The 12,132-nt window shown below is 42.2% G+C and overlaps 1 protein-coding gene across 1 annotated transcript in view; it reads left to right on the forward strand.

Moving 5' to 3' along the window:
• Nucleotides 1-12,132, forward strand: part of MUSK (muscle associated receptor tyrosine kinase) — a 94,203-nt gene that overhangs the window by 48,072 nt on the left and 33,999 nt on the right. The window contains exons 6-7 of the mRNA XM_043566418.1: nucleotides 1,344-1,468; nucleotides 11,712-11,871. Of these exons, the coding sequence (XP_043422353.1) occupies nucleotides 1,344-1,468; nucleotides 11,712-11,871 (285 nt within the window). The remainder of the gene's footprint in view (nucleotides 1-1,343; nucleotides 1,469-11,711; nucleotides 11,872-12,132) is intronic.

Below are 12,132 nucleotides of genomic sequence, written 5' to 3' on the forward strand. Positions count from 1 at the left end.
TCCCCATAGTGTTGTTTCACATGTTCCTTAACCTCGGCTTTTTATAGGTTGGTAATCAGACCACAGGACTTACTAAAAGCGGCTCAGTTTTGTTTGGGGTGGGGGAGTGGGGATGTTGGGGGTAGATTCAGCTGTATTTTAAACATTTGGAGCATTTTTTTAACCACCTCATGCCTTGAAGATGGAGGCTTCCTTGCTTTTCCTTTCTTTTGGCTTTTGGGCCCAACATTGTATTTCTAACATGCTCTTCTAGATTCCATCTCTTAGAGTCCTCAATTTCAAAAAATAGGAAGTTGAATTAATCTGAACCTGCAAATCTAAAATTAGAATCTGCAAGGGTGGCCTGAGTGGCTCAGTTGGTTAAGCACGTGACTCTTGATTTCAGCTCAGGTCATGGTCTCATGGTTCGTGAATTTGAGCCCCACGTTGGGCTCTGCACTGCCCAGGCAGAGCCTGCTTGGGATTCTCTTTCTCTCCCTTTCTCTCTGCCCCTCCCCGCCCCCAAAATAAATAAGCATGTAAAATTAAAATAAATAAATAATAAAATTGGAATCCGCCAAAAACATCCAGTTGTCAAATCATATCTTCTCTGAACTTTCTCTTATCTAATCAGGAGGGATTCTGTCTCAGAATGGAATATTAATTACCTATTCCCCTGCTCACGCTTGGCCTAAAATGTTTCTTTGGGGCCCAATGTGCCCATCGCATTCTCTAAAAAGTTGGACAGATTTTGTCTGTCCTCCCACCATGACACAGTTGAAGATATAAAGCACTAATCATTTCATTACTTAATTAAATACTATTACTTTGGTCAGGCACTCTTCTGGGTAGTGAACAAACAGGCTAGGTTTCTGGTTGCTGAAAACTCACAATCTACTGGGGGATGGGGGGGGACGGGGAGGAGGTAGGCATTAGACAAATGAAATAGAACTTCAGATAGTGGTAAGGTCTGGAAAAACAGTAAACCAGGATGATGAGAAAGTGAATGGGGGAAGGTTACACTCTATGTTGCGTGGTCGAGGAAGGCCCTTCTGAGGAAATGCCGCTCAGAGACTGGATGATACAAGGGAACTGCCGCATGGAGATCTGGGGGATGAGTGCTGTCGGCCGAGGGACAGCATGGACAAGCTCCTAAGGTGGAAATAAGCTCGGAGCATCCATGGGTGGTGAGAAATGTAGGGTTAAAGCATAAATGGCTTAGAAGCCAGGGCGTATCGGTAATACGGAGGGAACACGGAAGGGTTCTACATGGGAGAACGTGACTTGATTTGCATTTTTAAAAGACCATCCAGCTTGAGCATTCCCTATAGGAGAGTCACTCACCACTTCTGTTTTCCTAACAGTTTTTGCCAGAATCCTGCGGGCTCCTGAATCCCACAATGTCACATTTGGCTCCTTTGTGACCCTGCGCTGCACAGCAACAGGCATCCCTGTCCCCACCATCACCTGGATTGAAAATGGAAATGCCGTGAGTGCCATTGCTATGGGGACTTGTCTGGGGAAGATCACTCGAGAGGAATCTCAGGATGGGCCACATATTTGTAAAGTTACCCTGATCTCTGTCATTGGTCCCACCTGCACCTCTATTTTTCAAAGCCTTCCAGTATTTTCATCCTAGCAGTCACTGCCTTAGAAATTGAACCCCATGGGTTTGCTTCTTTCCTTGTATCATGGGGAAGAGTAGAAAATCAAATTTTCCTTTATGCCTTTGTGTAAAAGGGAAATGGTAGCAATTCCTTCCCACACAGGTAAAACAATTTTCACAAAATTCACCAGCTCAAGAATTAGGTCACTCCTGGAGGGTACTTTGATGAAAAGTAATCCAGAATTAGAACCCATGACTGTCAGTTTAACCATCTTTAATTCATTTTTTCATACTGATAATAACTGACATATATTAAGTGGTCACTATGTGCCAGGAGCTGTTCTAAGCACTTTACATATATACACATAAATTTATTCATTCCACAAATATCTACTGAGCATCTCCCGGGTGTCAGGCACTATTCTGGGCATTATAGATATAGGAGCAAACAAAACAGGTTAAGTTCCCTGCCCTCAAAGAACTGATACTATGATGGGGAAAGACAAACAAAAAATAAAACCAATATTCTATGCAGATAGTGTCAAATACTACGGAGGGAAATAAAGCAGGAAAATGAGACAGAAGTGCAACCTTAGGAGAAAGATTCCATTTTCAACAGAGTGGTCAAGGAAGCCTCATTAAGATGTAGAGAATTCAGGGGCACCTGAGTGGCTCAGTCAGTTTAAGCATCCAACTCTTGATTTGAGCTCAGATTATGATCTCATGGTTCATAAGATCAAGGCTAACATCAGGCTCTGTGTTGACAGCATGGTGCCTGCTTGGGATTCCCTCTTTCCCTCTCTCTCTCTGCCCCATTCACACGCATACAAGCATGTTCTCTCTCTCCCTCTCTCTCTTTCTCTCTCTCAAAATGAATAAATTTTTCAAAAAAGATGAAGACTTTTGAGCTAAGATCTGAAGGAGGTAAGGACGAGATAACTGTAAGACAACTACAGTCATCTGTAGTAGATAACTATGGGAAGAAAACTGGGGCAAGTTTCTGAGATAAAGGTGCATGCCATACATCAAAGGAATAACAAGTTAGTATGACAAGAGGTGAATGAGAAAAGAAGAAAGAGGCAAGGGGTGTGTCTAGGAATTGTGGATCATATACGCTTTATGTAGAGTATTGAAACAATTTTGGCTTTTAATCAAGTGAGATGGGATGCCATTTTAGGTCTCTTTCTCTTATCTGCTTTCCTGCTGACTCTTGTTCCTTGTGTTTTGTTTCCTCGTGTGCCTACTTATCTTTGACTACCTGTTGCTATTGTTTTGGGGGAAGAAAGGTCAGGGATTAATACGAGGTCTAGATGAAGGTACTTTTCTCTAGAAAGAATTTTTGTTTATTTTTGCTAAGGACCAGGGGCAACTACTTATCTTGGACCATCTTAAACTAAGTTCAAAGTTTGAAGCTCCTTGGTCATCCCAGATCATTGTAACACAGTCTTCAATTCCATGTAGGCCTACATGGAATCCTGATATCTGGTTCTTTGAGATGTTAGTTTATTGTATCTCTTATTAGACTTCTTACCCTTATGGAACCTGACTTTTGATTTCTGTCTCCTCACTCTTCAAGGCCATCCAAAGGAAACAAATTTTTCTGGGTTGGAAAACTGTCAGGGAAAATAGAAGCTTCTCAGTTTGCTACATTGGTTAAAAGTATTTTTCCACAATTTTAATTTTTTTCAGCCTACTATAGAAAGTCTTAGATGGACAAATGTCTCAGCCTAGTGCTATATGCACACATAATAGCTCACAATGCTCTTCTGCTACTTTACTGACTCTCCCAAAGTTGGCTCCTACTTACAGCCCTGCTATCTGAACTCTGGATTTTTCCATGACTCTACAGGGAAAATTTATGCATTCTCCTCTCAGTGAACTTTTAGATTTCAGCAACTTAGCTGATATTAATTTTTCTATCAACCCAGTCACATCTCTTTGGATCTTACAGAAATTGCTGAAAATTTCTGGCCCTTTGATTATGACACCCTTCTACCTTTCTCTGGAGTTATTTTTCCTAATTTTAGATTTTATTTACCTTTTGGGATTCAGGTGGAAAACAGAGAGTTAATAAACATGTGGGCTGAGATTACCATTGTAACTGTTGGCCAAGCATGACTTCCATGTAATACAACCTTATTTAGTATTTTCTCTGCCCATCAAGTATCTTCAGTAGGGCAAGTTCTTTTCTCACTACTGGCTACCTCACACAGGCTCTGTGGCTTTTCTGGTTGCTCTTAGGTGATTTTAAATCACTAATACCATCCCAATTTAGTAATTTTAAGTGCCTAAACCTGAGTAATAGCCAAAGCTTCCAAATGCAATTCACAGATGGGAACTTTCCCTCCCCCCACCCCATCCCTTTTTTTAAGATTTCCTTTTTACGTAATCTCTCCACCCAATGTGGGGCCTGAACTCACAACTCCAAGATCAAGAGTCACACCCTCTACTGACTGAGCCAACCAGGTGCCCCACCTTCCTCCCTTTCTTAAGACTACCACCTGCATGCTACCTGCCTTCCACAACAGTCCTGTGGTTAGCTTCTTCTCTCACACTCATTCATTCGCTCTTCCTCCACTTCCTAACTGCTACTTAAGACTCCTACAGTTTTGGGGTTGGAAGGAGGGAGGAGCAGTAATTGAAGAGGAAAAGTTCTAATTTATTTTTTTTTTAATTTTTTTTTCAACGTTTTTATTTTATTTTTGGGACAGAGAGAGACAGAGCATGAACGGGGGAGGGGCAGAGAGAGAGGGAAACACAGAATTGGAAACAGGCTCCAGGCTCCGAGCCATCAGCCCAGAGCCTGACGCGGGGCTCGAACTCACGGACCGCAAGATCGTGACCTGGCTGAAGTCGGATGCTTAACCGACTGCGCCACCCAGGCGCCCCGGAAAAGTTCTAATTTAAATGACACTCTTATAAGTTGGCTTTACACCACTGTGCCCAACAAGTATTTAAAACAATTCTCTCCATCATGGACACATTCATGATTCTTCAGAAATCAAGGGATATTCAAGATGACCCCATGACCCATTTTCCTCAGGGAAGCCATCTCCTTCTTAGCCCCTAATCTGTTTGTTGATGGGAAGCCTTTCTGTCAGGGTCCCATCAATGCCCCCAAAAGATCTTTGGGGAAGACTGAAAATGACTCTAAACCAGATCTTCTATAAAACCTCTGCATCCACAAACTCTTGCATCCTGAACAGAGCTACCCCCTCATTTCTCCTTCTGTTGGAGTTGTTAGGCAGCCCGGCTCTGCCCTTTCGATTTTACAGGTGGTTATCAGATACATCTTGGCCGTGTCAACAAATTGCAGGTGTGTCAGGGTCCCCAAGACCACCCTCAAGTTTGATGATTCACTAGAAGGACCCACAGAACTCAGAAAAGCCATTATCCTTATGGTTATAGTTTATTACAGTGAAAGGATACAGACTAAACTCAGTAGTAGGTAATCAGTTGTTCTCTCCCTGTGGAATCCCATGGAGAGCACCTAAATCTCCCAGCAATGATGTCAACCTGTATGGCATCTTGTACCAAGGAAGTTCATCCAGCCTTGGTGTCTAGGGATTTTCCTGAAGGTCAGTTACATAAGCGTGGAGGGCTCACATGACTGACCTTAGCTAGTCTCTAGCCCTTCCAAAGGTCAAACTGATACAACATAGCCTAGAGTCCCTGCTGAACAAAAAGAGCTATTCACCATAATTTGCACTTGAACATAAACCATCTGGCATGGCTCATGGTCTCAGATATACAAAGACACTCTAACGAGGCAGAATTTTCCAAAGGATGAGAGGTTATCTCTTAGAAGCAAGTCAAAGGCCAGTCCTTTCTGGTTTGAGTACAGGGTGTGAACACCTCGAGTCCAGTAAGTTAACCCTTTATTACACAGCAGGGGACATACGTCAATCCTTCAGGTGGTCCTATTGAAGACCCTCTTTCATGCCTTAAGAAGATGGGGTTCTTGGGGCGCCTGGGTGGCTTAGTCGGTTAAGCGTCCAACTTTGGCTCAGGTCACGGTCTCACAGTTCTTGAGCTGGAGCCCCACATCAAGCTCTGTGCTGATGGCTCAAAGCCTGGAGCCTGCTTCGGATTCTGTGTCTCCCCATCTCTCGGCCCCTCCCCTGCTCATGCTCTGTCTCTCAATAATAAATAAACATTAAAAATTTTTTTTTTATAATTTTTTTTTTAACGTTTTATTTATTTTTGAGACAGGGAGAGACAGAGCATGAACGGGGGAGGGGCAGAGAGAGAGGGAGACACAGAATCGGAAACAGGCTCCAGGCTCCGAGCCATCCACCCAGAGCCTGACGCGGGGCTCGAACTCACGGACAGTGAGATCGTGACCTGGCTGAAGTCGGCCGCTTAACCGACTGAGCCACCCAGGCGCCCCCAAAAAAAATTTTTTTTTTAAAAAGAAGACGGGGTACTTTTTCAAACCAGTTCCTTGGGTGGGGTGAGAATGGCTCTCACTACAGCTAAGCAACTCAAACCTTGATGAGTCATCTAGAGGGGCCTCAACCATTTTCCTTTCTCACATCCCCCAGGATAGTCTCTCTCCAACTGTTTCGTATCTTGGTTGCAGTGTGCATATGTTGTCGTATTACAAAATATTAACACAACATTTCAAAGTCAAAGGAGTGTTCTCATGAGGAGAAAAAAAGAAACAGAGGAAAAGAAGGCGAGGACGGGAAAGAGAAGTAGGACACTAGACATGGGGAGGGAAGAAGGGAAGAGAAAGAGGTGTGTGGGAAGCAAAGCATGCCATGTGTGAAATTCTGGTGGATGTGGTTCACTAGGAAAAAGATGCCAGATTCTAAACCTACCTGAACTAATAATGTCATCCTGCAAAAGTAGGCTCTTTAGGGCCTACAACTCATTTATTATTTTGTTTTCACTACTGTTTTTGCTGAAGGGTTGTTTTTTCTTTTCTGATGCTTGTAAAAAACCACTTTTCTCATCATTTGTGTTTAAAACCAATTTAACTTGTCTCTTCGAAATACAGTAAATGAATTAATGTCACTCTACAGACTTTCTACATGAGGTATCAGAAATAAGAATAGGTGAGGGGTTGGCAGACTAAATTGGAAATGGCTCTCTCTAGCTAATGTAATTGTAGGGAAGTCTACTTACCTCTCAGACACAGATTTTCCCATATTTTTAATGATAGAGGTGTCAGGTGGCTGGAGAAAATGATCCCTAATAGGACATCAGGGTTAAAGTTCTCCATTTTTGTTAAGTTACAATCAAATAACTTGAGGTTCCTGTTCTTCTTTAGCTCTCTAATTAAAGTGTCATCTATAATTCAAATCTTGGGGCGCCTGGGTGGTTCCATCAGTTGAGCATCCAACTCTTGATTTCAGCAGGTCATGATCCCAGGGTTGTGGGATCGAGCCCTGCATTGGGCTCTACAATGAGCATGGAGCTTGCTCAAGATTCTCTCTCTCCCTCTCCCCCTCTCCCCAACTTGTGCTGGCACTCTCTAAATTAAGTAAAATAAATTTCAAATCTTATTTGGCAGTGTTTTGTGGCTCTTCTGTGGAAGTCACAGAAGAGTTGTCTTAAGCCTCTCAAGGTAGTGTAAAAATATGTCCTAAGAAAGCTGGGGAACTGATGATAGGACTTTAATGATTTGTCTTCCTCTATGAAAACAGGAATAAAGAAAATGGAAAGACATATGCTTTACAAAACCTTCAGTGTTTTCAAAGGCTCATAATAGTCTAGAACTGGAAGATACATGATTAGTCTCTCTTGGAGTTCATGAGTAATAAAAAAAGAGTATGATGGTTTGAGTTAGTTTGGGTCCTACTGAGACCCCAACTTTATCATTCAAGATGTGATTCACAGAAAGATGTGATTCACAAGATTCAAGACGTGATTCACAAAAGGCAGGAAGCAAAATAGACCCATTGCCTCTGATTCTTATACAGGAATAAAACAAACTAATAGTGGCTTTCTTCTGGAAGAAAGCAGAAGTACATCCGTGGTTCTCATGGTCAGAGACAGGTTGCTCTTATAGCCAAGTTTTGTTCGTGGTGATACGACCCACGTCCAGACAGAAACCGAGACGATCTTGCTCATGCTGACACAAATCACAGGAAATGGAGGCAATCTCAGGCATTTAATGCACAAGGGGCAACCAGAAAATTCTACTGAGAACAGGAAGAGCCCACAGCCCTGGTATTATCTGGGGTGGACTGAACAAAGATGAATACAGAGCTGGGAGCTAATTGGCACAGAATAAAACAGAGTTTAAACTGTGGTTCTTCACTAACTCCAAATTCATGAACTAACTTCACTAACACACTCCTGAGAACAGTGAGTACTCTAACGGATGTGATGACTCCTTTCCCCCCGCCTCTGTGAACACATCAATAACCTAAAAGCCTGAATGGTTAAACCAAAGAACAAGAGAAAGGCAAGCCACATGCTCTGAAGTGATCAAGAATTATTTTTTCCTCTCTTTGTACACAAATGTCATTCATTTTTCATGGAAATCTGTAGTCTCAGATGAACCTCAGAACGAGGAGTAATATTCCTTTTGTTTTACAACATTGGAAGTAGTAGTTTCACATGGATAGAGCAGAGCTCACTTCTCTTAAAGAAAACAAACTTCTATTCCGATAACCAGACTTGATTTCAAGTTAGACTGGTAATATCTCCATTATTTTCGCATTCAAATAAAAAATGTAGACAAATTACATGTCTCTCTTGTTTCTCCATTAAACACAGTTCCTAAAGGATTTTAAAAGCTGTATCATTTTAATTTTTTTAGAAGAATTTTATAAAAAATAAGTAGCCAAACTATCTATGTGGAAGATTGTGCTTTTGAATTTTCTTAAAGGTCAGCTCACCTTTACATGTATTTTTAAGAGGTAGTATTTTTGGTTTGAAGTACCTGAGCTTTGGAGTCTTCTCATCTTACTAGCTGTGTTAATTAAGATAATTACATGTATCAGCTGGAATATATTCCATGAAACATGGCAGTAGCCAGATTGAAAGAGGCAACTACGGCCATGTTGATCAGAAACAATGTGGAAGATTTTCTCATTCTGTTACCCCCTTTTCTTTTTTTTCAAATGTTGATTTATCTATTTTGAGAGAGAGAGAGAGAGAGTGCAGGGGAGGGGGAGCGAAAGGGGGAGAGAGAGAATCCCAAGCAGGCCTCTGCACTGTCAGCACGGAGCCTGATGCAGGGCTCGAACTCATGAATCCCTGAGATCATGACCTGAGCCGAAACCAAGAGTTGGATACTCAACCGAATGAGCCACCCAGGTGCCCCTAGCCCTCTTTCTATGATGCACATACAGACATTATTCCAACTCCCTACACATGGACCCTACTGGGCCATACCCGACGGCTCCTTGAGGCATTCTCAGCAAGCTGGAACTGTTTGTAAGACAGAGCCATTGAAGCCAGAGGCCTTCCTATGCTAAGGCCAATTCATGACGAAGTGATGAGACTATTCGTACCTGTGAATAGATCCTCTCAAAACAGCATTATTAATGTGTTAATGATACATAAAAATATTCCACAGGTCAATACTACTTTGCCACTTTCAAAAAACTTTTACACACATCACCTCAGGTGTGAACCAAGGTGCCTATTTATGACAGGGTTTCCTGTCTGCCTGCCTCTTCTTGAGGTCACTGTCTCAGAAAGAGAACCGCACATACACAGCAGAGCTGTTTATCCAGCAACTTCAGGGCAGTATGCCTGACAGACTTGCAGAAAATAATGTATTTACTGTAAATCCCAGATATAGTCACCTCAATTAAGTACTTGGTTTTGCCGAGACATACCTTGGTCAAAACTCGTAATAATCTGAACCTGAGGAGCAAAAAGACCAAAATGGAGAGCAAGGGGTGGTTTTTATTTTTAGGTCATCAAAAAATACGAAACTGTTGGTCAGGATGACCCATGAAGGAAGAAAAACAAATTCGCACTCTGACTAACAAGGCCTGCTGTGCCTGAGTCACAACCCGAATCAAGCAAGGCCTCTGAAAACAGGAGGAAAAGCATTTAGGAGCCATGCCATAATCGAGCAATGGGCCTCATAGCTTGTTGGTCTCCTTGCTGAATTACTTCAACACCCGGATGAAGTCCAGGAGAAGAGAGGTTAGCCAGTTTAAAACTCATCCTCTTTTCTACCAAGAATGCTTTCATTAACCTTGAGGAGGAGTTTAGGAATGACTTTCTTAGGTGTGAACATGAAAATAACGCTAGTTTCGTCAACCTTGGGGAAAAGACTCCTTCCCAAGTCATCTCCCAGGCATTGTGCACACCTCGTTCTTGAAGGACGGATTAAGCTTGCAAAGGGAGAAGGCAATTGTTCTATAGATTTCACTTCTATCAACTGGAAAGGGATTGTCTTTATAAAGGAAACATCTCAACAGCATAAAGCATGTTGACTGAGCATAGAGGCTTGAGGTCTTTAGTTTTTTTCTCAGTATTGCTTTGCTCCTAAAATTCAGGGAGAATCCAACATTGCATTTCAAATTACTCAGTCTTTTCTGTTTAACTTGGAAACTCAAATCCATAAGAGGTTGCACTGCTGATAAATATGATGGTGATGAATTTCATCTGAATTCCCAACCAAGTGTATGTCTCTTAAAGATATTTTTCTCTCTGCCTCGTCAATTTCTCACAGCGTCCAGGCTGCTTTTCTGGGAAAACTACCACAATACTTGATCTGACTTAAGTTGATGCTCGCATGATATTTTTATCGTAAAGGTTGGAAACAGTAGTGCATAGAAGGAATAAAGAGTCAAAGAAGCTAATTGAGCAAACTTCCCTGCTTAATTGCTACAGAGTGTATTTGGTTCCAAGGCTAGCCAGACACCTGGCAGCAGAAAGAATAAAGCTGGTTTTACCCCAGGACTTGCCATCCCCTTGCTGGTCTACCCGTGAAAACAGGCAAAATAGCAAAATAACTGACTCCAAGTTTCTTATTCCCAGCCTCATTTCCCACTAAGGGACAGAGAGAGATCTCTCAAGGCCACTCCTCTGACATAAGGTCAAGGTGAATCACTGACTGATTGTCATTCCATTCAGATTTCCTTCCAACTGGCATGTTCCCCTCATACAGTGACAATTAACGAATAATTATTGCAAAGATGGTACAGTGCTCAAAAAAATAGTGAAGAATCGCCACTTTAAAACATGCCACCACCTTCACAGTGACATTTAAGTCATGCCATTTGTTTTGTTTATGGGTGATTTGTTGAGGTTAGCATTCTTGTTTTCTAATAACTCTCCATATGTTCTCTTCTAGTGCTAGGGAAGGCACTCTAACATAACAATTAAAAGCACAGGCTTTGGGATCAAACTGGGGCACAAATTCTAACTCTGCAACCTAATAGAAAGTGCTAGGCAGCTGTCTTTCCCACAGAGCTGAAATGATGATAATAAACAAGCACATAAACTAACCTGCCAATCAGGTTAATATTGATACCCTGACTCTTCAAGGACATTTGATTTTATGATTTGAATAGTATGACAGGATGCAAGTCATGCCTCAGAAACAGACTTGGCTTTATAACCATTTTTCTTCACAACCATCCATCTATCTGTTGTGCATCTGTGGAGGACAGAACAGGAGCTAACCTTTTAATAATGCTCGTAAGTGTGTGGGTTGACTGGGTGGTTTTGCTGATTTGGGCCAGGATTTCGTGATCGTGGCTGATCTAGTTCCTGTGACTGGCATGCAGACTGGGAGCTAGTTGATCTAGAATGGCCTCACTTGTATATGTGGTGGTTGTTCTTGGCTCCCAGCTGGGGCAGTGGGGATAACTGGACCGTGTGTGCCTCTTCCTCAAGCAGGCTAGCTCTGGGTTGGTCATAGGAGGTCACAGGCTCCAAGAGCAACAAGAAAGTAAGCCACAGGGCGCAAGAATTTTACAAGTCTGTTTTTGATTTTCTAAAATAGGTACAAGGCCAATTTAGATTCAAAGCATGGAGAGAGACGCTACTTTATGGGGGAAGAGCTACAAAGGTTTTGGCTATTTTTGCAACCTACCCGTGCCTTTTGATCATCACTTTAATACTTTCTCTTTCAAGTCAACCTGGTGCATCATATTAGGAAATCCTTGACCTAATTCTATCTGCTTTTTTCCCTCTACTCCACCAGGTTTCCTCTGGGTCCATTCAGGAAAGTGTGAAAGACCGAGTGATTGACTCAAGACTGCAGCTGCTTATCACTAAGCCAGGACTCTTCACATGCATAGCTACTAACAAGCACGGAGAGAAATTTAGCACTGCAAAGGCTGCGGCCACCATTAGCATAGCAGGTAAGATGGATTTTCGTAATTGCATTGCTCTGGGAGAAGGGAGAGTTGGCACTATTCCACACAACATTTGGGGGGAAATCTGTTTTATTTCTTACTCCAGTCCCCTTTGGGCTATTTCTCCTCCTTGGGGACATTCCAGAGGTTGATCTAGATCATTGACAATGGGAGATTTATCACCTCGAAAATGAAATCCTCAAATACCTGTCCTAGTGATGGGTAACAGCTTCCAGGAGTTCATTTCTCTCTTTTTTACCCCTCCCT

The sequence above is a fragment of the Prionailurus bengalensis genome, chromosome D4 (genome assembly GCF_016509475.1).
Source record: "Prionailurus bengalensis isolate Pbe53 chromosome D4, Fcat_Pben_1.1_paternal_pri, whole genome shotgun sequence".
In the NCBI taxonomy this organism is placed as follows: domain Eukaryota; kingdom Metazoa; phylum Chordata; class Mammalia; order Carnivora; family Felidae; genus Prionailurus; species Prionailurus bengalensis.